The sequence below is a fragment of the Toxorhynchites rutilus genome, chromosome 1 (assembly GCF_029784135.1).
Source record: "Toxorhynchites rutilus septentrionalis strain SRP chromosome 1, ASM2978413v1, whole genome shotgun sequence".
Classification (NCBI taxonomy): Eukaryota; Metazoa; Arthropoda; class Insecta; order Diptera; family Culicidae; genus Toxorhynchites; species Toxorhynchites rutilus.
The window spans coordinates 175,636,271-175,660,263 of NC_073744.1; the positions used below are offsets into that span (position 1 = coordinate 175,636,271).

The 23,993-nt window shown below is 39.4% G+C and overlaps 3 protein-coding genes and 1 non-coding gene across 7 annotated transcripts; 3 read left to right on the forward strand and 1 right to left on the reverse strand.

The window, feature by feature from the left end:
* The first annotated feature begins 514 nt into the window (after positions 1-514).
* Trnav-cac (transfer RNA valine (anticodon CAC)) lies at positions 515-587 on the forward strand. The gene has a single exon. It is a non-coding gene; the product is annotated as a tRNA-Val (tRNA).
* Positions 588-718: 131 nt separating this feature from the next.
* LOC129768991 (uncharacterized) lies at positions 719-1,680 on the reverse strand. Its single transcript, XM_055770966.1, has 3 exons — positions 1,461-1,680; positions 1,063-1,361; positions 719-992 (listed from the first exon to the last, which is right to left on the reverse strand). The coding sequence occupies exons 1-3, from the start codon at positions 1,516-1,518 to the stop codon at positions 903-905; spliced, it is 447 nt and encodes a 148-aa protein (XP_055626941.1). The 5' UTR covers positions 1,519-1,680; the 3' UTR covers positions 719-902.
* Positions 1,681-4,995: 3,315 nt separating this feature from the next.
* Positions 4,996-14,735, forward strand: LOC129768958 (uncharacterized). 2 transcript variants are annotated; one of them, XM_055770923.1, is made up of 7 exons: positions 4,996-5,133; positions 5,291-5,537; positions 9,030-9,211; positions 9,343-9,695; positions 13,058-14,008; positions 14,241-14,390; positions 14,454-14,735. In XM_055770923.1, the coding sequence occupies exons 2-7, from the start codon at positions 5,357-5,359 to the stop codon at positions 14,524-14,526; spliced, it is 1,890 nt and encodes a 629-aa protein (XP_055626898.1). In that variant the 5' UTR covers positions 4,996-5,133; positions 5,291-5,356; the 3' UTR covers positions 14,527-14,735. The 2 variants fall into 2 exon arrangements, with proteins under 2 accessions (XP_055626898.1, XP_055626891.1); XM_055770916.1 differs by having other exon boundaries at positions 5,299-5,537.
* A 6,790-nt stretch (positions 14,736-21,525) lies between these two features.
* LOC129768976 (E3 ubiquitin-protein ligase MARCHF5-like) lies at positions 21,526-23,151 on the forward strand. Of its 3 annotated transcripts, none has more exons than XM_055770952.1 (3): positions 21,526-21,774; positions 21,875-22,499; positions 22,558-23,151. In XM_055770952.1, exons 2-3 carry the CDS (start codon positions 21,910-21,912, stop codon positions 22,913-22,915), a joined length of 948 nt encoding a protein of 315 aa, XP_055626927.1. In that variant the 5' UTR covers positions 21,526-21,774; positions 21,875-21,909; the 3' UTR covers positions 22,916-23,151. The 3 variants fall into 3 exon arrangements, with proteins under 3 accessions (XP_055626927.1, XP_055626918.1, XP_055626910.1); XM_055770943.1 differs by having other exon boundaries at positions 21,527-21,774; positions 21,860-22,499; XM_055770935.1 differs by having other exon boundaries at positions 21,532-21,774; positions 21,904-22,499.
* The last annotated feature ends 842 nt before the right edge of the window (positions 23,152-23,993 follow it).

The following is a 23,993-nucleotide window of genomic DNA, read 5'->3' on the forward strand; positions in this document are numbered from 1 at the left end:
ACTGACATTCATACAAGTATCTGAATGATCCTCTCATATTTGGTTATATGTTTACTTGCATGACACATTGTGTATCATTCGATTTTGATCGAAATCCAAACACTGTTGGTGAGTTAGCCACGGCACCATTTTACGTCAAACTTTGTTAAATTGGAAGAGTTTTCCAATAAGAATATACAAACAAATTGCGAATGGAGGGTATTTCGAGATGTTTGAGAAGTTTTTAATATTAAATTAAATTTTTTAATAAGATATTGAAACAGAGCATGTATGTTTGAAAACGCTCTTTCAAAAAATCAGTCGTAATTTAAATTGATCATAAAATTATTGTGATTTTAGGTACTTTCTATCAAATGTACCAAGTTTAAAAAAATCGGAGACGGTCGCGTCATAATATGCTTTTTCAGCTTATTTGGCGTGGAATTGCTCTACGGTTAAATAAATATATCGGTATAAGACATGATGAAGAACCTTGCTCATAATAAGATGGCATTTGTAAATGGTCTCTTCAGCTGTTTCCGTAGTGTAGTGGTTATCACGTCTGCTTCACACGCAGAAGGTCCCCGGTTCGAACCCGGGCGGAAACAATTTACTTTTGTGGTTTAAATTCTTTTTTTTTTACATGACCACCAAGCGAATATAGTAATTGAGTTGTAGTTGCATAAAACTTATTGGATTAGGAAAAAGCATGTCTTCAAGAATGTAATTCGATGGCATATTAATTTAAAAAATCATTTTATTGTCTTTCTTAATAATAGGCGTAGAATGGAATGATTGTTATTTACTATACCTAAAACAAAAATAGTACTGCTTCCTGGACGGCATTGATTGCATTCTCTTCTGAACAGGCTTTTGAGAATATGAAGGCACATACAGCTCTTGTTAGCTTTCTATGAAACTGTTCACATGTTGTAGAGATATCTCGCTATCATAATACTTGCCATTGTTCCTAGGAAAGCTATCAAAGGCATAGATTTTGGAGGAGCACCACTCTGAAAAAAAGGCCAACCCATTAGACGACGCGTTAGAATTACTCAATCAGGCGCTGAGAATAATACTTACAATGACGTAGTAGTTACACCGATCCCCCAAACAGCACTCGGAACAGGCCCAATCGTTGTACCAAATGTGGGTACAGAATGGCATATATTTCGTGCGAGTCTTTTCGCAAACCTTCTTCGAGGCGCATCGTTTCGAGACGTAGAATTGTTTCAGTGCACCGAGCGAAAAGTATGGCATACTTCCCCATCGAATCTGCGTCATACAGGCTTCCTCATCCGGTCCACACGTTTTGATCGTATTCAAACACTTCTCTGTGTTTCCTGTCTGGTTAGAACACACATAGCACTCTAGGGCGGAACCTTGAAATAGTTGCAACATTAAGCGAACGGCCAGGACCAGTTTTGTTTACAATGTTAATGGATGGAACATTTTTGCGAATGAAATTTCCGTATACTTACAGGAATTGAAAAGTGAAAATGCTAGTATCAACGCGGCCACAATTTTCGTTGAATCCATGATTGGAGGATACTTGGACTACCTTTAACTACTTAGAACATCGAATGTTTCAGCTAGAACGGAATCGAACCAGCAAAAATAACTTGTTTTCGTTTCTTGTTGTAATTTAACTAGGTACTGACTGAATGAATCGACAAGCAAAGCAACAGTCCTAATGACAACTTCAAGGCACGCCCTCCGTTGTAAGATTTATAACAGGTTAGGGTGTATCAATGTGTTGATGTAGTGGTGAATTCAGCGCGTAAACTTATTCCTGATTTAAGTGAAACTGAAAAAATATATCTCAAGCCAGCCACTGCTCCAAATCATAGACTATGATTTAGAACAGTGAATTTGAACATATCAAGTAATGTTACAATATAAGGCCCGATAATGTTATACAGGATGACGTTGAGAAGCGCTGTTACACATCATTTTATGCGAGATTACACTCCCGCAGTTGCCTGAGTCTTTTCCAGATTTGTTTAATTTGCAAGAAGATAGCGTGCCCATGCGTAGTTTGCGTTTCAAACTGAAAGTTTAGATTCCTGTAGTAATTGAAGATAAAACGGTTCACAAAAAGTAGAGTTCCACCGAAACAAATTGTCGAAATGCTGCTTGTGGACCTCTATGACTATAATTATAAGCAGTCATAGGTTTGAAATAACATATTTTCGTTGATCCGGCTATCTCATCAATCTTAAAGAGATTTCGATTTCGATTTCGAAAAATGGTTAATATAGAGAAATCCATCATCTTCCGCTAACAGATCGAGATCGACGTTGCATTCTGCAATCCGCCCAAGATTCAAACCCAATCGACAAATGCGAAAGTGGTAACATTGCCTTGGCGCAAAACAAAATTGTGTCTTATGATGATTCTATATTATTGACAAAGTTTGAGCGGCAATGTTAAGAAAATTATATAAAAATAGTTAAGTAAGGGTAAGAACTAAGTGTTCAAAGTATTTAAATAACATCAAGTAATCATTTTTATTCGAATTTCAACAATTTAAAACTGCATTCGGGCCAGCTAATGAGATAGAGAGCAACAAGCTTCACGAATATGGATGAATTATTTTGACGTTTGTTTCGCGTCAAGGCAATGTCGCCACTTTTTCATATGTCGATTAGGTTAGAATCTTTACGGAACTCTGGAATCTGGGAGACACTACTATTCCGTCTATTCTGTCAGCCAACAACAACAGCCGTGAAATTCGAAGACGCATAGTCAACGAAAGTCGCGGTTAATCCCAACAAAAACCACCTGTTTCATAAACATTGGATCGCTTTCAAGATTATCAAATTAGGGATTATTGTAAGTATATCAGTTGTTGAAATTCTAATAATAATTTTCAATTAATTTATATAATTACATAATTACGGTACAAGATGAATGACCTGAAAAATACTTTATTTGTAACCTTCATGATGAGAATTAAAATAAAATACCTTTGATGTTTGAATAGAAATGTAAAATATTTATTGCATGTTTATCCCTAGGTTCATAAACACACGACTCTCATACACCCTCAATTGAAAGAACTCTTGCAGTGCATGGCGCAAAAAGAGATGCAAATACATGCATCTCAGTACCTTCCTCTGTCTTTAAGCACTATTTCTAGGTTTTTATTAATAACCGTATATAACGGTAATATATAACCGTAAATATAGTGAATGAATCTAGGGTTCAAGAGAAGCAGACATTCATATAGGATAAGTAAATAAATTGAAAAAAAAGCATTCGATTTTTCAAAGATCGATTCAGCAAAGATCGATTCTTTGGTACCAATTTAATCAGTGAATCAATCCCTACGCCATTGCGTAGGATCATAATGTGCGATTCACATAGAACGTTACGAAAAGAATGTCCACGTTCTGTCAACGTCTCCATCAATTCACATATGCAGTCAATGTTTACGGCAGCACAGTCGCGTCAAATGTCAAACGAATAATTTTTTCTAATGTTGTTCAATAAACACATTTTTCAATAAAAAATTATGAACGAATATTCAAATTTTCGTTAAGAATTGATATACTATTTAAAAATGTATCAAGTGCAATCACTGAGCTCTTCATTGATTGATTACCCTTTGACTCTTTACAATTTACTTTTACTACAAAATTGTCTAGTACTTCTACAAAAAATCGTCCTTATAATATAAAATTATTTTCAGACACAATTCTCGTTCAAAATTCTTCAAGCATTTGGAAATAACATGTTTCTCCGTTGCATGGAATACATGTTTGATACAGAGAATATTACAAAATAAAGACAGCTCAAATCGGACCATTTCTTCCTCAGGTTTAGGGCACACCAACACATTTGGCCTTCCATTTTTGTTTATATAGATAGAAGATATAGGAATGCGTTATTCCGTCTGAAAATCCTTTTCCACTTTCGAACAAAAATCAATTTCGTTAGCGCCAACTAACAACGTTTAGCTAATTGTAGAACATATGGGAATTCAATTTTTTTTTCTCTCCGCTATATTGATCTACGGGAAGAGACGAATACAACGAAATATAGACGACTCAAATTGAACCATCCCTTCTTCGGGGTTTCCGCTTACCAACAGATTTTGCCCTCCATTTTTATTTATATAGATATAAGATATGGAAATGCGTTATTCCGCCTGAAAATCCATTTCCACTTACGAACAATTTCGATAGCGCAAACATCGAATGGACTAACAACGTTTATTATGATGTAATCTTCGAACATGTGGGAATTCAATTTTCCGAATTTTCCGACTTTTTCGGGTTTTCCGCATACCAACAGATTTTGCCTTACATTTTTATTTATAGAGATAATGGAATTTTTGTGGAAGTATTAAAATAATTCTAATATTCGTCTACTACGAGTAAGAATTACGTGTTTCAAGAACAGCAATGAACTATTTTCATTGAGACTTGTAGCCGTCTTCAGGGATGGTTCTGAGAGAAGGTACACTTACTCCACTACAAATTTAAATTATTATAACCGACGAAACATTCACTAATCGAGTAATCACACTTTATTTTTAATTGCGTGTGGATTATGTTTATATGCTATTGTGCTATGATTTGTCTCATGTTAAGATTTTTTTTTTTCTAATTTCCGGTATCCGGTCGGATAGTGAGTCAATATCCGGTATCCGGCCGGATAGCAAATATTGGCCGTATACCGGATAGTTACCGGATATTCGTTTCACCTCTAATATAGATCTCAAATTTTTCTCTTAAATAATTTTATTTTTAATAAGATATATCTTGTTATAGATAGCTGCATAAAAAAAGGAAACTGATATTTCGTATGTTGTTTAACATTCCTCTAAATGAAATTCCTCTTACCCCATAGAAAATAAAAAAAAAACTATATAGAACCCCAAATTCATTTGAACAGATAGGCGTGAATTTGAATTGCCATTCTTGATTTATGACACCCGGTAAAGTTCTTGGGATGAGTTCATCCTCATGAAAACGTCATCTGCGCACTCCTCTCTTGCTGTAATGATTAGTCACGTTATGTCTGCATTCGTCCTTCAGCCCTTGGTGAGAGTAGAAAGTTTTAAACTGGAATCTGCCACACCCTTGCCGCCCGAGTGCATAAGATCTACTGAGAAAGAAGTTTCCAATTTGTGGAATCGAAGCACAGGTAATTTCCCGTTTCAAACGACGAATACTATACTAACACCATTGAAAACCGTTAGAGCCAGCGTCTAGCGGCTCACATTCCACCAACATACCGTGTGTACAAACGCACAATCGGACTGATATTTATGTATCTAATAATGAAAACAATTCTCGCATAGCGGTATAGGTATAGGCGAAATCCGTAGGTGCTTGATAGGTGTAGTAAAAACCGCCCCGCACAAGCCATGGATGAGAAAAACAGAAATAGTGCGAAGCTAGATATCGAAGCTGCCAGACTGCAGTCCGCTGCGACAGCGAAAGACAAACAGGAACAGGAAGCCAAGGAATCCTACAAGAAACTATCCGAATCGGAGCTTGATCAACCCAATCCAGTAGCAACAGCGGTCCCTGTTTCGGACGTAAACGGTATGTTTCATTCGGGGACATATGGTTTTTTTTAATTTCTTTCTGTGGGAATTTGCGTGGGTAGAATTTTTCCAAGAGGCATGCAGACGATTGAGAGTGAAACTGAAAACGTGTCTCGCGTTGCCTTGCTACTATAAATTCAAGATGGATGACGAAATCATGTCGAAAATTTCGCGTCATCGTGGGGTTAACCTTTGAATCAAGTACGCGATTGTGCGCTTATGAATGAATGTGAAACACATTCATATGATTTCTCACAATGTCCTTTAGCCTAATATGAGGTAGTAGGAGTGATTTGCAATTGACGACAAGCGTCTCGTGATTTTTTTTTCTTGATCGAACTTTGCTTCGATAAAGCACAATCGATTATCGCTGGAAATCATTGTAAATAAGAAAACAGGTTTTCTGAAACTGCTTTATTACATGGGACGGTTGAGTGTTATTGCAGCATGAAGAAAAGCTTTGCCTTAATTTTATTTGAATATTGATTGTGCATTATGCAAATTGTCAACGATTAGGATTTAAATCAACTATTTAATTTTTTATCAGTTTTTGACATTGGTTTCTTCGTATTATAAGCTGGAAACATCCGTTCCAGATTGGCCGGGAAAAAAACAGTCTCCCTGCTTCGCGAGGGACGTGGGATAACATACTCGTTGACATGTTTTTCAGTTCTTTATTGTCTTTATTAGTCCCTTCTCCGTTTTCACCACGAAATTTTTGTCCGAACGAAAGAAGAGCGGCTTTGACATCCTCTTTTCGCTGATGGTTAGCAACAATAGCACCTTTGGGAACTTGGTGTGAGAGCTGTACTTCACGTCGAGACTTTCCTTCTTGGTAGGGGACGTAAAGTGGCTGTTTCCTTTCCAGTCGTTGCCATTCAGCATTAAATACGTCTCGTCGTCCCTCATGTTCCGCTTCGACGGAAAAAAAATCACCTTTAGTCTTTGTTTCTGTGCTCGGTTCTGTAATGTTTTCACATCAGTTTGTTTCGAACGTGTCCCTTTCCAGTTATTAGGAAATTTAATTTGCAGCTGTTGACTAAAAACTTAAGTTATTGTTACAAATGGGCCTATGTGCTCGAACATGTACAAGCAAGATTGCTCGATAAAACTTTTTCAACGGTTCTTTCAAGCGCAAGAAGGGCCTGTGATGTTTTGGCCAGTAATTTGGCTTCCACAATCGAGAGGGAACTTCGGTGGTTGTGCCTCCAGTGTCGATTTCAAAACTGATTCAGCTAACGATGAACGGTGTGTGGATCTCGGACCGCAATCGTTTGGGATTCACAGGGGACTTCGACGTACGAACATTAGTCTAACGTTGTACTCGAACATTAGTCTAAAATTTGTCATCGTGAAATGATGGAAAAGATCTTTGATTTCCATATGAAATCATCATATTTGAACAGGAGACATTGAACAAATTTCACTTTGCCCACCAAGCAAATAAAGTAGTCTTTTGATGTTAAAGAAATCATGCTTACAGCTTTTCCTGATATTGAGTGAGCATTGGACAATGCATCCCACAATTCTAGAAATAAAGCTATGAAAAAAATGTGGTTTTGGCATGTGCTTCTCCAACTGGATACACATTCGAATGGTGCAACTTGAAAGGACTTAGTGTTAATTCTTCAAAAACAGTCATAATTCCATTTACCAGAAAAAGAAATCAAAAATTTAAGTGCCCTGCTTGACCAAAAGCTAAATTGGAACGACTGAAATATACAATATCTAAAGCCCAGACTGCGCTCTGGACTTGTGGTAGTATGTTCGAGAGAAAGTGGGGACTAAAACCGAGAATGATTTCACTGGATTTACTTGCCAATAGTGAGACCCAGACTAACATATGCTTCGTTAGTGAGGTGGCTTAAATCTACACAAATATCAGCTCAGAAAAAGCTCGATAAACTACAACGTCTGGCATGTTTAACAATAATTTGAGCAATGCCCAGCGCACCCTTCAAAGCCCTGAATGCTCTTTCATGCCTTTTACTCTTACACCAATATGTGCAACTGAAAGATTTTCAACTGAACACTATAGTAAACATGAAACAAAGACTAACTTCAGAATTCCTCCAAAGTGATCGAATTCAAACGCAGCATATGGGAAGAAAAGGCTCCTGAAAATCGTCTAGGATCACTCGTGTTTTATACTGATGGGTCTAACATTGGTCAATCTACAGGAGCTGGGATTACTGGATCAGGGATCGACATGTCATGTGACCTCCATTTTTTTCAAGCAGAAATACATGTTATTCTCACATGTACGGATGTTGATTCGGCAGCCAATGCCAATATCTGTATCTACCCAGGTAGCAAAGAAACTCTCAATGCATTGAGAACATACATGTCAGTCAAAGCTAGTTTGGGAATGTATTCTATCCTTGAAGCAACTAGCTGCTACTAACGAAGTTAAACTATAATGGGTGGCTGTGTTTGTGTGCCGCCATACAAATGAAACACACATTTCTGCATAAGTCGAGAAAACTAATCAAGCAAAGGAGTAAGCGCAAAACCCGAAGAAGGAATCATCCGATTTGAGATGTCATAATTTTATTATATTTTCTGTATCAAACATGTATTCCATGTATGGGAAAAACATGTTATTTGCAAATAATTGAACAATCTTGAACGAGAATTGTGTCTGATAATAATTTGATATTAAAATGACGAGTTTTGGTAGAAGTACTAGGGAATTCATAGTAAAAGGAAATTGTAAAGGGTCAATTAAAAGATTAATCAATGAACAGTTCTGCGATTGGACCCATGAACGTTCGCTTAGTGAGAAAACGTGAATGTTTGAAGGTTTTGATAACAAAAATCTATTCAGGGCGGGACGAAGTTTGCGGGATCAGCTAGTATGAGACAGAACAATTATTATTCCGCTTGAAATGCTTGTCCATATTTTGAACACGTCTTAAGACAAAATAGAGAAGCAAAAAGCCACTGGAACTGACGTCGGTAGCTGGCTTGTGTTTGTGCTGTTAATTAACAGATCTCGAATAAATGCTTTTGTCTTCCTACCAGCAGCGGTATTTTATCACCCGCATGTGAATCCGCGATTGACGTAACGTTTTTGGAACAGAAAAAAAACTACTTCAAAATTGTTCGGGATATGATCAAAATATGGTACATTCACAAACCATGTTCTCGCTTTACGCCTATGCCATAATCTTCCCAAAAATGATCTGTGATAACGAGCTAGTGTCTGTTCACTTAAAAGATTATAATAACAAGACACAATCTTATCCCGGTTTTGGCGATAACGAACTCATATGAACACAGATTCAAATTGTGCTCAAACTCCGTCATTCATTTCGTTGAAAACCTGTTGTTGTGTGCGTATTTCTATAACACACATCCCCAGCCAACGCTTTCTACTTTTGTCCTCGAAGCGTTGCATTCAACGGTGAGCGCTTGAAGTGTTCGCAACTCGCAACAACATCTCTTGATCCACAGTCACACAGCTACAAAAAACATCAATATCCAACAGGTACCGCAATGGTGCGTGAAAACGGTAACTGCAAGGAGGGGGAGGATGAAAGCATGCTCAATGGAGGAGGCGGAGGGGACGCTGGAAACGAGAAGGATAAACTAGCCGAGAAGGAAATCGAGGTGAAATTTATCTCCGAGCAGAATGGCGACGCCCGGATCGATATGGAGCTGGAGAATCAGGTGAGTAACCACCAAATTAGCGCCGGGGTGCTAATTGAGTTTGAAAGTTGGAAAACTATTTAAACGGAACGACTGTCCTCCCAATGGCATAGTAGCTATCAATTACTAACGATCGCCTTTTATTCCCGCAGCAAACTTTCTCCGGTATGACCAAGGATGAGCTGATGAAATTCGCGAACGATCCGTTCTGGATACGGCTGCGCTGGTTCCTGTTCATCGTGTTTTGGGGACTCTGGATAGCTATGCTGGCCGGAGCCATATACATTATCATGGACGCTCCAAAATGTGCTGCCCCGATTCCGCTGAGTTGGTGGCAGGAAGGTCCACTTGTGACGATCGACGAACAAAATTATAAAGCCCAGTCGGAGAGTGTGAAAAAGTACGGCGCAAAGGGGGTAATTTATGCCCTGCCATCGGATGAGACATATCTCGTTAACACGGCCTCGGTCGAGAACAAGATTAAGGAGCTTGTTGGAACATTCACGTGAGTGCTTTTTTTCATATCAAACCGTATTACTTGAGGGGGTAGCAAATTGAAGTTGATTGGTTTCAATGATTGACCAGTTGAAATGTGGAAGGCAACAAACAACGAAGGAATTGAATTGAGCCTGTGAGAAGAGAAGCTATGTTTGCTCTCAAACTGGTTTTGAAATGGGAATTCCACAAATAAAAACCTTGTATTCGCACGACACAGCGGTGACGATAATATGTTCGATAAAATCATCTTTGTAGTGGTTGATCGGCTCATATTATATAAGATCAGAGAACTTTTTATATTAATTTTATGTGCGCGGTTTCGGGGTGGCCGGACATAATGTACAAATGAAATAAACAAACACGTAAATACACCTTCCTGGAATTTGTTAGTGAGTTGTAGGATCATGCTCTTTTGTTTTGGTCATGGCTTTCACATTATCTGATCACTAGTGCACACGACTTAGTTTAATGGATAGTTCAATGATTTCTGTATTGATAAACCGGTTCCCGGAATAAATCGCAACATAAAACAACTGCAACAGAAACAGCCATTCAGAAAAAGTGTTGTAAGCTAGAAATATTGTGGCGCGGGAAGAACATCATGGGTAGAACGGTCTTTTTTTTGTTTTTACGTGCTACAAATCATGACACAAAAGAAAACGAGACAACCCTACTTCGGTTCGCACTTCATGACACACGAGCCAACAAACCAAAACCGTCATGTACGGTTTCGGTACAGAAAGTTTATTTTGTTGTTTGCCTCTACATATACATATCGAATCTCTCCATGCATCATGAAACAGCAGGAACATACGGATTACGCAAAGCGAATGATTCCTATTCAACTAATGTAGCTGATCCTGTTCCATAAGTCTCAGAGAGTGCAAACTTTGTGATTATTTAGCTAGATAGAGGCTCAGGGAAGGGTAGTCAGATGATTTGTGCAGCGATTTTCACTATAGTAGAACGGGACGATATTAGGATTGGGCGATCTTCAGAAAAAGATCGATCTTGATGGATCGATTTTCTAAACCGCGTAGGGATCGATTCACTGATTTAACACTTTCGTTCAAATTGAATAGGACTTTTAAAACGGATTTCAATGAAATAAGCACCTAAGTGTAACTATAGGATATGTAGAAAAATAACAAAATTATAACCATATCAATATATTGCTTATACCAAGTCGCCTAGAGGTATATACTAAGGTGGGCCAACTTGCTAAAACCACTCTTCAGCCATCTTGAAAGTCTACTGTGTTTTGTTTGTAAACAAAACACAATACGCTATTGCCGAAGCTCGCTCGTGATCAGTCTGTCTCTTTCACGCTACAAGCAAATAATTCACCTTCTACTTTCTTCCGTGCTGTTTTCATATACCGCTCCCCTAACCAACTTAGTGACGAAACGGCCTCACCTAGTACCATAAACCCGTCTTGGCTTATACTATACTTTTTATTAATTTAAAGGATGGTTTATACTGCAGCTTTTTGCGAAACCCATATAATACAGGGGTTAGACATCAATTGAATATAGGCTACCCAAAGTCAAAATCAATATGGCGTCGTTTGTTTATCAACATACCATTTGCGAGGATTGAAATCGTTGAAATCGCGGAAATTGCGCTGCTTTATTTCTAACTGCATAAGCGATTTTCATATTTCGGTTTCACATGGAGGTGTTCAGATTCAACATGGAGTTTAAAGTTAGCCACTATTTAACTATATAACCGGACCGTGTTGTAAACAACAGTAATTGTCAGAACCAAAATGTCAGTAAACCGCAGCAATATTGGGTACATTGGCGATATGAGGGATTTGACGTTTTAGTCATACCCCTGATATAATCAGCCCTATTCTATATTCCGACGGATTTCCATTTCGTTCGAAACCGCTATTTCGTTCGAGTTATAATTTCACATTCCCTATTCCGAACGTTTCGCCCATTTAATGTTCGAAGAGAAACAAATCGAACGAAATGCAAAAACAACTCGAACGGAATACAGAATGGAATTTTATCAAGTCGTTCGAAATATTTCGAATCGATCGAAACACAGAATAGGGCTGAATATGACTTTGGCATGTGTTATTGTTGTCAATTGATCTTCATTTAATAATCTAAAAAATCTAACTTAAAGTCATAGCTTTTACCGTGTTTTCATTCAGAAAGTGCGTGAATTTTTCTCATTAAAAATGTCGAACAAATAGATGCTTATCCAGAAAATTGATCAACATTAAGTTACATGAACGATTCAAGTATATCAATCGCTGCTGATGATTTCTAGTATGATATAGAAGTGCAAATTGAGGATATAGAGGAATATGTACGGAAGAACAACATTTTATTGATAAAACTTGCAAAAAGTGTTCCTCGAATTTAAGTTAAAAATAGTAATTTTGAGCACTAAGGAGTTGTAACGTGTCGTGACCGTGGCCGTGTACATAATATACAAATAAAACACACACGAACATGAATACAAACAAATTAAAAACATAACAATTGAATAGACTAAAAGCATATTGTACATGAAACGATGACAGAATTGAATATTTTTTTTCAATGCTGATGTGCGCATCTACGGTTGACAGCTCAAGGCTGGTTTAGAGTTCCCGTGAACGTGAATGTGAACAAACACTTTTTTGTTAATAATTCATCAGTTCATATATAAAACGCGAGGAAAACATCTTGAAACGATAGAAAGAAACATTTTCTAGTTGAAACAATATTTAAACACAATTCATATTGACGAAAGTGGATTAATTCAATATTCCACAACGATTCTGAATTTCCACCGTGGAATCGAGATGTTGGTGAACTCACTTCGACTTTGGTGACAACAGTGGTGAATATGGACGTCAAAATATTTTCCCGTTCATGTTCAAGTTTGATTGTCCCAAGGCATTCTGAAAATTAGTTCGCTGTGAACTGTAAAAGGATATGTTTAGCAACTCTCGAGTTTTCAATCAAAATTTTGATATGGATGCAATTTCATTCAATCGGATCTCTGCACGGGTTGAAGAACTTCATTGCTTCGGGTTGATTCGTGAACAACTGTATATTTTATCCGAATTACTTTATTTAAGCTCGGTGTTTATTTACTTCACGTTTACTGGCGGACATTTATAATAAACGTGAACGTGAACAGAAACATTATATTCACCCCGATTTCTTGAGTTGTTTGTTCGCAATGTCGTTCACCGTGAAATGATCGTAATATCCTACCACCTGTTCATGTTCACGTTCACGGGAACTCTGAACCGGCCTTTTGCTGTCACCAGTAAGCTCAGCTGTGTTTGAGTTGGTAACGATCGTTAGGGATGTCCATGTTCCCAACAATTAACATTGATTCCCCTTCGGTTTTTTTTTCCAGTGCCAAGGATATCAAGGTAATTTTGGACCTCACGCCCAACTTCGTCACCAAGGACGATCAGCTGTTCAAGGATGCCCTGGAGACACCCGACTCGCCCTCACGCTCGGCTTTCATCTGGAAGCAGTCGGGATCCACTCCCACAAACTGGCTAGCAGTGGTTGGCGATGGATCGGCCTGGAAAGAGGTTACAGCCCAGCAGTTTGTTCTGTCCCAATTTGGTGCCGATCGGTACGATCTGCAGCTCAGCAATGCGCTGGCTAAGGAGAAACTGAAGCTCACCCTGAGACATCTAGCCAAGCTCGGTGTTCGTGGATTCAGATTGGCAAACGCAAAGCATTTCATCGTTGACCCGGAGGGAAAGAACGATGTAAACGCTGAAGTCGAAGACAAAACTCTCTCGCACACGGATTACGGCTTCTGGACACATTCCCACACCACTTATCAAGAGGGGCTGGGTGCACTGTTGCACGAACTTTCTATGGACCTTAGGAATGCTACCGGAGGCGATGGATTCCTCTCTGTCAACGAAGATATTGCCCGCCCAGAGGTGTTTACCGTCGGCGGCAAGTTCGGTGTGGATCTGCCCGAATTCGGAAACGTGGAGAGCGTTTTGCGTGAATCGATTGGGTCCGATTCGGCTAAACTGATTCGGGATGACATACGTAAGACATATTCGGAGATCGAAACCTACAGATCAGTGGAGGGTGGCAAACCTTGGGTCCAATGGCCATACGGCAAGGACTCGCTGAGCAATGTGGCCGCTTCGGAGTATAACATGTTTATGTTTCTGCTTCCGGGTGTTCCCGTTGTTCCGCTAGATGTTCTTAATTATGGAAATCATAGTCACACCGTTATCGATCTCCTAGAGAAATATCGTGCTTCTCCTTCGTATCAACATGGATCATTTGCTATCTACACCGATGCGAATGAGACGTCTATTGGATACACTCGGTAAGTTTGATTACTCATCATAAAAAACATCAATCATATGAATAACGTTAACTGCTCTCATCTCACTTATTGCTATTTTCGCCCACCACTACTAACTCACATTAACATCGTAACATTCGACATGTTTGTTAACACAACTAACAGGGAATGGTAAGCATTAGTCTCACTTAACTGTTAATCGATTGCTCATGATCACCATTAGTAACGCAATGCTTATTCATTTTGTGCGCAGGCTAAAATCGGGTAATCCAGGATACTTTGTTGCCCTGAACCTGGCCGACCAGCACGTGGAGGCGGATTTCAGCGGGGTCGAAGGCATCGCAGAGGAGCTCACAATCGTTCTCACAAGTGAGAACTTCCGTGTCCCGGATGTTGCCGCAAAGTAAGTTTTTGGTTATTCTACAGGATTGCAAATCCTTATTTATATATTTATTAATTTTTATAGGAGCAAAGTCTCATCAAAAGCGGTCCCATTGTCAGCGCGTTCGGCTCTGATTGCCACATACGTTCCGAAGTAAAAGCTCAAGTAGAAGAACCGGGAGGGAGTTTGATAGGGGAACCCTCTATCGTCAAAAACCCGAATAATTGGGAAGGAACGACAAGCTAATGAAAAAAAAATCATGTAATCCAAACTGCAAACCAGAAATTGTGCTTCGCTTTCGTGTAACAAATATGAATTATTATGTGGTTCTATTGTTTGAAATATAAATCAAATATGCAACAATAATTGTTTGCCATTCCAACTATCTTTAGACTATCCTTGACAAGCCGTTTCTCCCCAATTATGTGTCTGTTAGTTTATGGCTGGAATTAGATAGTTGCGATATAGTTATTACGACCCATCACAGGCGCTGTTCCAGATAAGGATAATACCGACGAGGCAACGAAGGATTTTTTTTGTAATGAAATATTGTTCTGTACACCCTAAGTTAATTTCTAGCACATGTTCTGGCATCCCTATTTATTACATTAAATGAGCTGAAAGGTAACATAAAATGTTCTACTCCCCAATACATGTATATCATTTGTATAATATATATGCTAGAGTCAATATGAGCGAGCGAAAAAGGAGACAGGATCTTTTCTGCCAAAGATGAAATGTTTTCTGCCAACGCTAGTTTGGGCAAAGGGGCCTAGAAGTATATAGGTGGGCCAATTTACTAAAACCACTCTTCAGCCATCTTGGAAGTCTACTGTGTTTTGTTTGTAAACAAAACACAATACGCTAGTGTCGTAGCTCGCTCGTGATCAGTCTGTCTTTTTCACGCTACAGGCAAGTAATTCCCATTCTGATTTCTTCCGTACTGTTTTCATATACCGCTCCCCTCACCAACTTAGTGATGACACGGCCTCACCTTAGGATTTACTTCTAGGCGCACTAGTTCGCCCCGAAAGCTGTTAGTTTCGCACTGAGATGTTTCACGGGTTGGCACTCGGGTTCACCAATACAACTATACTGAACTGTCAAGTTTCGAATATTGTTTTGGAAAATCTAAAAATAAAGACTATGAAAATGGAAAACCTGCTGCTTTTGCTTTTGTATTATTGGAATCGTAATCCAATTCGGATTCTGATTTTGAAGAGTAGAGTAGACGGCATTAAGCTACGTGTGCTTTCATTGGGAGGTGAAAATAATGATGGATATTCAGGTGGAATAAATTTCAAAATCAAAATTATGAATGAAAATTTACTTTAACGTATCGTTTTTTTTTTATTTTATGTGATGAAATAAGAGTTTTTTTTCCGAATTTGCAAAAACATATTGAACGAGAACTGTGTCTGATGATGATTTTATATTGTAAGAGTAATTATTTGTGGAACAAACAGAACATACATCGACAAATGGTAGTGTGAGTGTCAGGACTACATGTGTTAGGTAATCCAACAATATGAAATAGAAATTTTTGTTCAAACTTTTACATTTTTACACTGCACTTGGCCCTTCTGATCTGATCAAGCACTAATATCACCAACAGACGTCGACACTGTACATTTGTCATCGCAAAGATAAACAAATCAGACTATATAACGCACACCAACAAACCGCCGCATTCGTGAAACTGAACACTTTTTTTTATTGCAGAGTCAGTTGGGAACTAAAGCCGGGTTCAGACGGTGCGAGTAAGCATACGAGTCGATCTAGTCAGTTACTGCAGTGCAGCTACTCACACCGTGTGAACACATCATGCCAGTTAGTGTCATGTGTGATTCGGCGTGCGAGCTACTTCAAAGTTTTTTGAATTTACTCGCACTCGCATCCCTCAAAACGTCAAAAAACAGAATTTAGCGTTCGAATCAGGGATGCCAAATGTAAACAAATGTCTCTATTTTTAAGATATTTGAAAATATGCGAAGATATTTATAGACTTGAAAAATATTGGAAAAACAAATAAAACCCTAATAGTTTCTAAACGGAATCGTTGTTATTTTGTTTGGCACACTGGCGGGGCACGTTTTCTTATTGAGACAGTTTTATTGGGAATCTAAATATAAAATCATCATCGGGCACAATTTTCATTCAAAATTCACTCACAACTTGCAAAAAAAAGTATTGTTCTAAGAAACAGAATACATATTCGATTTGAAAAAAAGTATATTTTCATTCATTATTTTAGTTTTTGAGACGTATTTATTCCTCCGGCGAATCTACTATCATTTTCATTTCACAAATTGGTACACGAAGCTGCTGTCAACGCGAAGTAAATCAAATTTTGAAAAATCTTTTAGACTGCCATTTGTAGCACCACATACTTTCGGAATTAATTAAGCTATGGATGCTTTCGAGGTTCTAAAAAATAGCGACAATAATCTGATATATATTCCATATTCCAGAAGAAAGGCACATCATTTCTAGTTTCACTCATGAGTGTATATTGGCGTTGTATTTGTGGAGCAATTAAATCCAACAGTTTTTTCACTTTTTCAGGTGTTATTTCCAACACTGCTCTGTACTCTCGGGGATCATCATCGTGGAGTTACTCCAGTATTGTATTTGTTACTCCTTTTCTTTGCATCCAATTCCTGGCCCGAATCCTTTTTTCTTTCTGCTTTTTTCGGATAGTACCCTCAGTTCAAAGAAATTCAGCACAAAGTATTTGTAAACACGGCCAGCGTGTGTCTCGCGATAAAATTTAAAATTGTGTAATGATAAATTCAACTGAAAACCTAAGCCGAAAACAGCCAATAAATAAGTTGATTTCGGATCAATCATCTGTCAAATTCGGACCTGATTGCTGTTTCTGACTATTTGATGGACATTTGAAAAATCGTCTGGCATCTCTGGTAAACCCGTACTTAGTATCTAGTTTCTTGTCAGCAGCTCACATTGTGTGAACGGACAAGGCGAGTCAACCATTTGTCAAGCGAGTTCACCGGGTCAGTAGCTGCTCGTTGTGAAGTCAGCTACTAGCAACGTATAAATGGGCCTTAAGGCGGCGGTGACACTGGATGCAGAAAAAAGGTCGTACGAATTGTATGCAATAGTGAAGCTAAACAACCACATTGAGTTGTATTGGTGTGGTTACATTGCTTCCCCCTTGCTTCGTTCGTATTCGTCAGCTTCTATCGAACAAAATTGTTTGTTTCTATTCGTACAATCAAATTTTCGTGCGTACTCCTAACCAAAGTAACTTTAGCCTAACTCAGTTTAAAAAACGAATTCGCCGCATTAAAATCGCGTTCGCATCGCGTTTACCATGTCAGGTCCGGGCGGTTTGCATTTGATTTCCGCATTCGTGATCGAAAGAGCTTTCCTGCAAACGAGACCGCGCCTGCACCCGCATCGCCTTAGGCCGAGGACATAGTGCGGGTGCGGGCGTGGTGAACAATTATATAACGCTGTGAGTCAGACACTGAATGGTTGTGCCGCACGGGTGGTTGTCTCAGTAAATAAAAAAATCATGCTACTCTGTGTGAGTCAGACATTGTATCTAATTGGCATGTTATTTAGACCAAACTGCGACTCAATGTGCGCACCGCCATGCATCGTGTGTAGCACATACAAGTCGTGTTGGTAGCTTCGTGTTAGCTTACGAGCGCTATACGCTTCTCAATTTGTGCCTAGCCTTATGGTATACCCATTATGACAGATATGGTATTGAGTTTTAACGGTTTCAACAGAAGAGAATTCACACGACACTGGGAAAAAGTTAATTTCTATGTTCGTGAATAAATTTTGATAATTTTTGGCACTATCCTCAACACCAACATTCATTCATTAAGGACATTAAGGTTATGAGATATTCTTAAATAAAACCGAATAAAACAAAATAATCATCAAGTTTTTTTTTTTTATTTAAATCGTTTATTTTTACAGGCTCAGTTACATAGGTTTAAAGGAGCCGAACTCCTTACTGTATTGTTACTAGTATATATACATTTTTCCTTAATTCTAATGTTAATAATATAGGAAACCGATTACTCGCGGTCAACTCGAGTTTAGAAGGGTGACATATTTTCTTCAGGAAAAGGAGGGGATATGAGGATATGTTGACAATGATCACACTCACACTCTCAATCACACTCATCACACTCAATTCTTAAACCTATCATATATCTAATATGTATTTACATTTCATCTTATTTTTAAGAAGGGATCCGATCTCTCACAAAGGAAAAGGAAAAACTAAGGGTATAAGGACAATCACACACGAAGATCGATAGCTTTAAGGAATACATATATTTGGGACATGTAATCAAGGTCTAACCGAGCCAACACGTCTCTCACCGGCACATTGGGCTGCCTTCCTCGGGCCCGAAGGGTGACTACTAAATTCGATCTGGCGACAAGATACAGCTCGCACGACCAAACAACGTGCTCGATGTCGTGGTAACCTTGGCCACAAACACAAAGATTGTTGTCGGCAAGATTAATACGAAAGAGTAGCGCATCTAACGAACAGTGATTGGACATGAGTCGGGAGAAGGTGCGAATAAAGTCCCGACTCAAGTCCAGACTTTTGAACCATGGTTTGAGGCTAACCTTAGGGATAATCGAGTGGAGCCACCGGCCCAATTCATCTTCGTTCCATTTGCGTTGCCAGTTAACTATGGTATTTTTACGGACTAAAGAATAAAATTCATTGAAGGCGATTTGACGCTGATAAATATCGCCTTCAATTGCACCTACCTTTGCTAATGAGTCAGCCCTCTCATTACCCAGAATCGAGCAATGTGAAGGGACCCAGACAAAGGTATAACAGCGTCTGGATAAAGCACTCAAAATTTCTCGTATTCTCTCAAGGAAGTACGGCGAGTGCTTTTCCGGCCTCACTGAACGGATAGCTTCGACAGAGCTAAGACTATCCGTTACAATGTAATAGTGTTCAACAGGTCGTGAGGCGACGCTGTCCAGCGCCCAGTGTATCGCTGCCAATTCAGCAATATACACTGAGCAAGGATTCTGAAGACTGTGTGAGGTGCTAAAAAATTCGTTGAACACTCCAAATCCTGTGGACTCATTCATAGAGGACCCATCAGTAAAGTACATATTATCACAATTGATATCCCCATACTTTGCATCGAAGATCGTTGGAACGATCCTCGATCGAAGATAATCTGATGTTCCATGGATATCCTGCTTCATGGACAGATCAAAATGCACAGAGGAATTGATGTAGTCAGGAAAACAAACACGGTTGGGAATATACGAAGAAGGATCAACCTGCATGGAGACGAATTCATGATATGAGCTCATGAATCCAGAATGAAAATTTAGCTCGATCAGCTGCTCAAAATTTCCGATCACCAATGGGTTCATAACCTTACACCGGATGAGGAACCGAAGAGATAATAAATTGAAGCGATCTTTTAGTGGGAGTAGGCCTGCCAAAACCTCGAGACTCATGGTATGCGTTGAGGGCATACATCCCAACGCAATACGGAGACAAAGATACTGAATTCGCTCGAGTTTAATGAGGTGTGTTTTGGCAGCTGATTGAAAACAGAAACTGCCATACTCCATCACTGAGAGAATAGTTGTTCGATACAACATTATAAGATCTTCGGGATGGGCTCCCCACCAGGTGCCGGTAATTGTACGGAGAAAGTTTATTCTCTGTTGACATTTTTTACTCAGATACCTAATATGGGCCCCCCAAGTACATTTAGAGTCGAACCAGACCCCAAGATACTTGAATGACATAGCATGAGTGATCGGTTTACCCAAAAGTTGAAGCTTTGGTTTTGCTGGTTTATGCTTCCTAGAAAAAACCACCATCTCTGTTTTCTCCGTGGAGAATTCGATCCCTAGCCCAATGGCCCAGGTTGAAAAATTGTTCAAAGTATCTTGTAAGGATTCTTGCAGGTCGGATTCGTTTGATCCTACGACAGACACCACTCCATCATCTGCAAGTTGTCTTAGGCTGCAATTTTGTGTAAGGCAATTGTCAATGTCGCTTACGTAGAAGTTGTACAAAAGGGGGCTTAAACATGAGCCCTGGGGGAGTCCCATGTAAGAGACCCGACTTACTGCCGAATCTCCGTGAGAAAAGTTGAAATGTTTCTCACAAAGCAAGTTATATAACATATTATTCAATAGAGGCGGCAGACCCCGAGATTGTAATTTGTCTGACAAAACCTCTATTGAAACAGAATCAAAGGCCCCCTTTATGTCCAAGAATACTGAAGCCATTTGTTTTTTTTCGGCGTAAGCCATTTGAATTTCTGAAGAAAGCAACGCAAGACAATCATTCGTCCCCTTGCCCCTGCGGAACCCATATTGTGTATCTGAGAGTAGGCCATTCGTTTCAACCCATCGATCAGGCGAAACAAGATAATTTTCTCCAACAATTTCCGTATACAAGACAGCATTGCTATTGGGCGGTACGAATTGAAGTCGGACGCGGGTTTTCCGGGTTTTTGAATAGCTATAACTCGTACTTGTCTCCAATCATCTGGAACAATATTATGCTCCAGAAACCGATTGAATAAGTTCAACAAGCGATGTTTCGCCACATCAGGGAGATTTTTCAGCAAGTTGAACTTAATTCTATCCGATCCCGGAGCAGAATTGTTACATGAAAGGAGAGCAAGAGAGAATTCTACCATCGAAAACTCGGAATCAAGATCGCACCTATCTTGTGGTATATCTCGAATAATTCTTTGCACTGGAGCGGAATCGGGACAAACCTTTCGTGCAAAATTAAAAATCCATCGATGTGAATATTCCTCGCTTTCATTGGATGAAGAGCGATTTCTCATGTTTCGAGCCACTTTCCATAATTTTTTCATTGACGTTTCTCGTGATAAACCTCCCACGAAATTTCGCCAATAAGCACGTTTTTTCCCTTGGATCAAGTTTTTAAATTGATTTTCAAGGTCCAAATACGTCTGAAAATTTTCAGGGGTTCCACGTTTCCGAAAAGCTTTAAATGCATTCGATTTATCTCCATAAAGCTTGGAACACTGGCCATCCCACCATGGATTGGGAGGAAATCATCAAGTTAGGTGGAACGAAATTGTAGAAACAAGAGCGAAAGTATCGCATGAAAAAAATCGCTGCATGGTAAAATAACACCTTGCAGCTGTGCAATTCGTGGCACTCGCTGCACAATGAAACGTCAGAACTACGCCTATCAAATTGAATGGAAGAGGGCATCAAATGTCGAAAATTGACCAAAATATTGTGAAACCTTCGACTAGTTTATATATTGAGAAGGGGGCAGAGCGCTTAGAGATTCCCAAAAGCAAGTGATTGATAAATTTGTCGTGCAGTCGCAATTAGCCTCACGTTAAAAGAAAAATCCTTCGCACGGTTCTTCATTTTGGTGAGTAATTGTAAACACATTGAGTAGCGCTTGGCAGGTGTTTATTTTAATTCCATGAATGTCAACTCCGCATTTTGCTAACAAGTTGTACTTTGGAAAGTAACCGCGGTTTGTTTTGCAAAAAAAAAGATCAAAATGGACTCGATTGTCACCTCTGATGTAGTAAGTGGCCCTTCGATGGAAGGTGATGATCGCTACTGCTGGGTTTGTTTTGCGACGGATGAGGACGATAAACTGGCGCCGTGGGTGCAGCCGTGCAACTGCCGTGGAGCCACCAAATGGGTGCACCAGACTTGCCTCCAACGGTGGGTCGATGAGAAGCAAAAGGGAAATACATTCAGACGAGTCAGCTGTCCACAGTGTCAAAGCGAGTACATCATTGTGCTGCCTTCTATGGGATCACTGGCGAATGTTCTCGAGGGAATCGATACGTTCATCAAGCGAATCAGTCCTTTCCTGACGGCGGGCGTTATCGTGGGATCCATTTATTGGACGGCCGTTACGTACGGTGCGGTCACCATTCTACAGACCGTCGGCTATAACGAAGGGTTGGCATTGATGGAAAGGGCGGAACCTGTTGTGCTGCTGATTGGACTCCCAGCAATTTCGATCGGACTCATTCTAGGTCGAATGATACGCTGGGAGGAATTCGTTCTAAAATTCCTACAAACCAAATCATTCAAAGTGCGAAAATTCCCCATGCTAAGCTTGCTTCTACCGATTTCGTGAGTATTGTATATTGACGCGCACATAGATGTCAAATAAATACGCTTTCCATTGCAGAAATGCTGATGATGATCGACTTCTAGGTGGCTCCTCCGGTCGACCAGGAGACGCAAACGAACCGCCTATGCCGAACGCTGCTCCACAGGGTGTTATTATCGCATCGGATCCACTTTCGGCAACACGCGTGCTGTGTGGCGCACTGCTGCTCCCCACAATATCCTCGATAGTGGGGCGCCTATTTTTTGACTCAATTCGGAATAACTTCCAGCGCGCCTTGGTGGGCGGATTCGTTTTTATAGTTGTGAAGGGCGCACTGAAGATTTACTTCAAACAAAAGCAATTCAACCGGAAGAAGCAGCGCCGTATTTTGGATTACACACCGGAAAATATTCGGAAATATTGCACCAAGGAGTAGAGCAACCCCATGTGATAAAATCAAAGGTCGAGATGTTGATTGATACAATCATGCATATGGAAGAGAAAAAAGTCAAGAGAATGGAATTGATTTTTGTATGCCTAGAAGCACTACCACTACCATTCAATTTGTGCGAAGGAGAATACAAAATATGTTGAATGTTAGCTTCCTATCATCGTTCTGTAAATAAAAACATAATTAATTTGGTATGGAAAAAGTTATGAAAAATTTTAAAAGAGAATCTTTATCTGGAAAGAACTATTCAAGAATTGATTATTGAGACAGAGGCATTGAAGAATGAATTGATTAATTTGTTACGAAAAGTTATGCAGAATAACAAAGGAATTTATTGATAACTATTCAATTTTACTATTAATTTATTTACAACCGATGAATTTCTGTCTGTCTGTCTGATTCTTATGGTATGTAGAGATTTTTGGGGCCGGGGAAGGTTCCTATGACAGTTGCCATACAAATGAAATCAAAAATTTCTACATTACTCGAGAATTAATCAAGGAAATGAAATCAAATCTAGCATGTGGAGGTGTTAGGGTGCAATGAATGTTTCTATATCCTCCCTCCGCTCATAGGGAGGGCCGGGGGGTTGGGGGGCTGTCATACAAATGAAACACAAATTTCTGTATTACTCGAGAATTAATCAAGAAAATGGAACCAAATTGGGCATATTGAGGTTTTAGGCGATAAATCGGCCTGATTCTACGCGGCGTGTGAGGTGAGATGACAATTGTCACATCACCATCACGCAACTCTCCTCACTCTATTCCTACAGTCGTTTCGGATGCCGTGAGAGGTTCATTTGATGTATGTGAGAGGATGAACAGCAAGTGACAAGGCGTTCATTCTGCTGGTTGCCAAATCTGATCAGAGATGCCACATTCGCACATGTGTTCACGAATTTGCAGACATTTAACTTTTATCACAACCTTTTATTCCTGCTGCAGGCTATTTAAAATAGTGACAAAACATTATTGATTCCATATGATAAACGAAGCTGGTCAGTATGTCAGACATTAGCACATATTTACAAATATTTCAGATTTTTATCGCATATATTTGA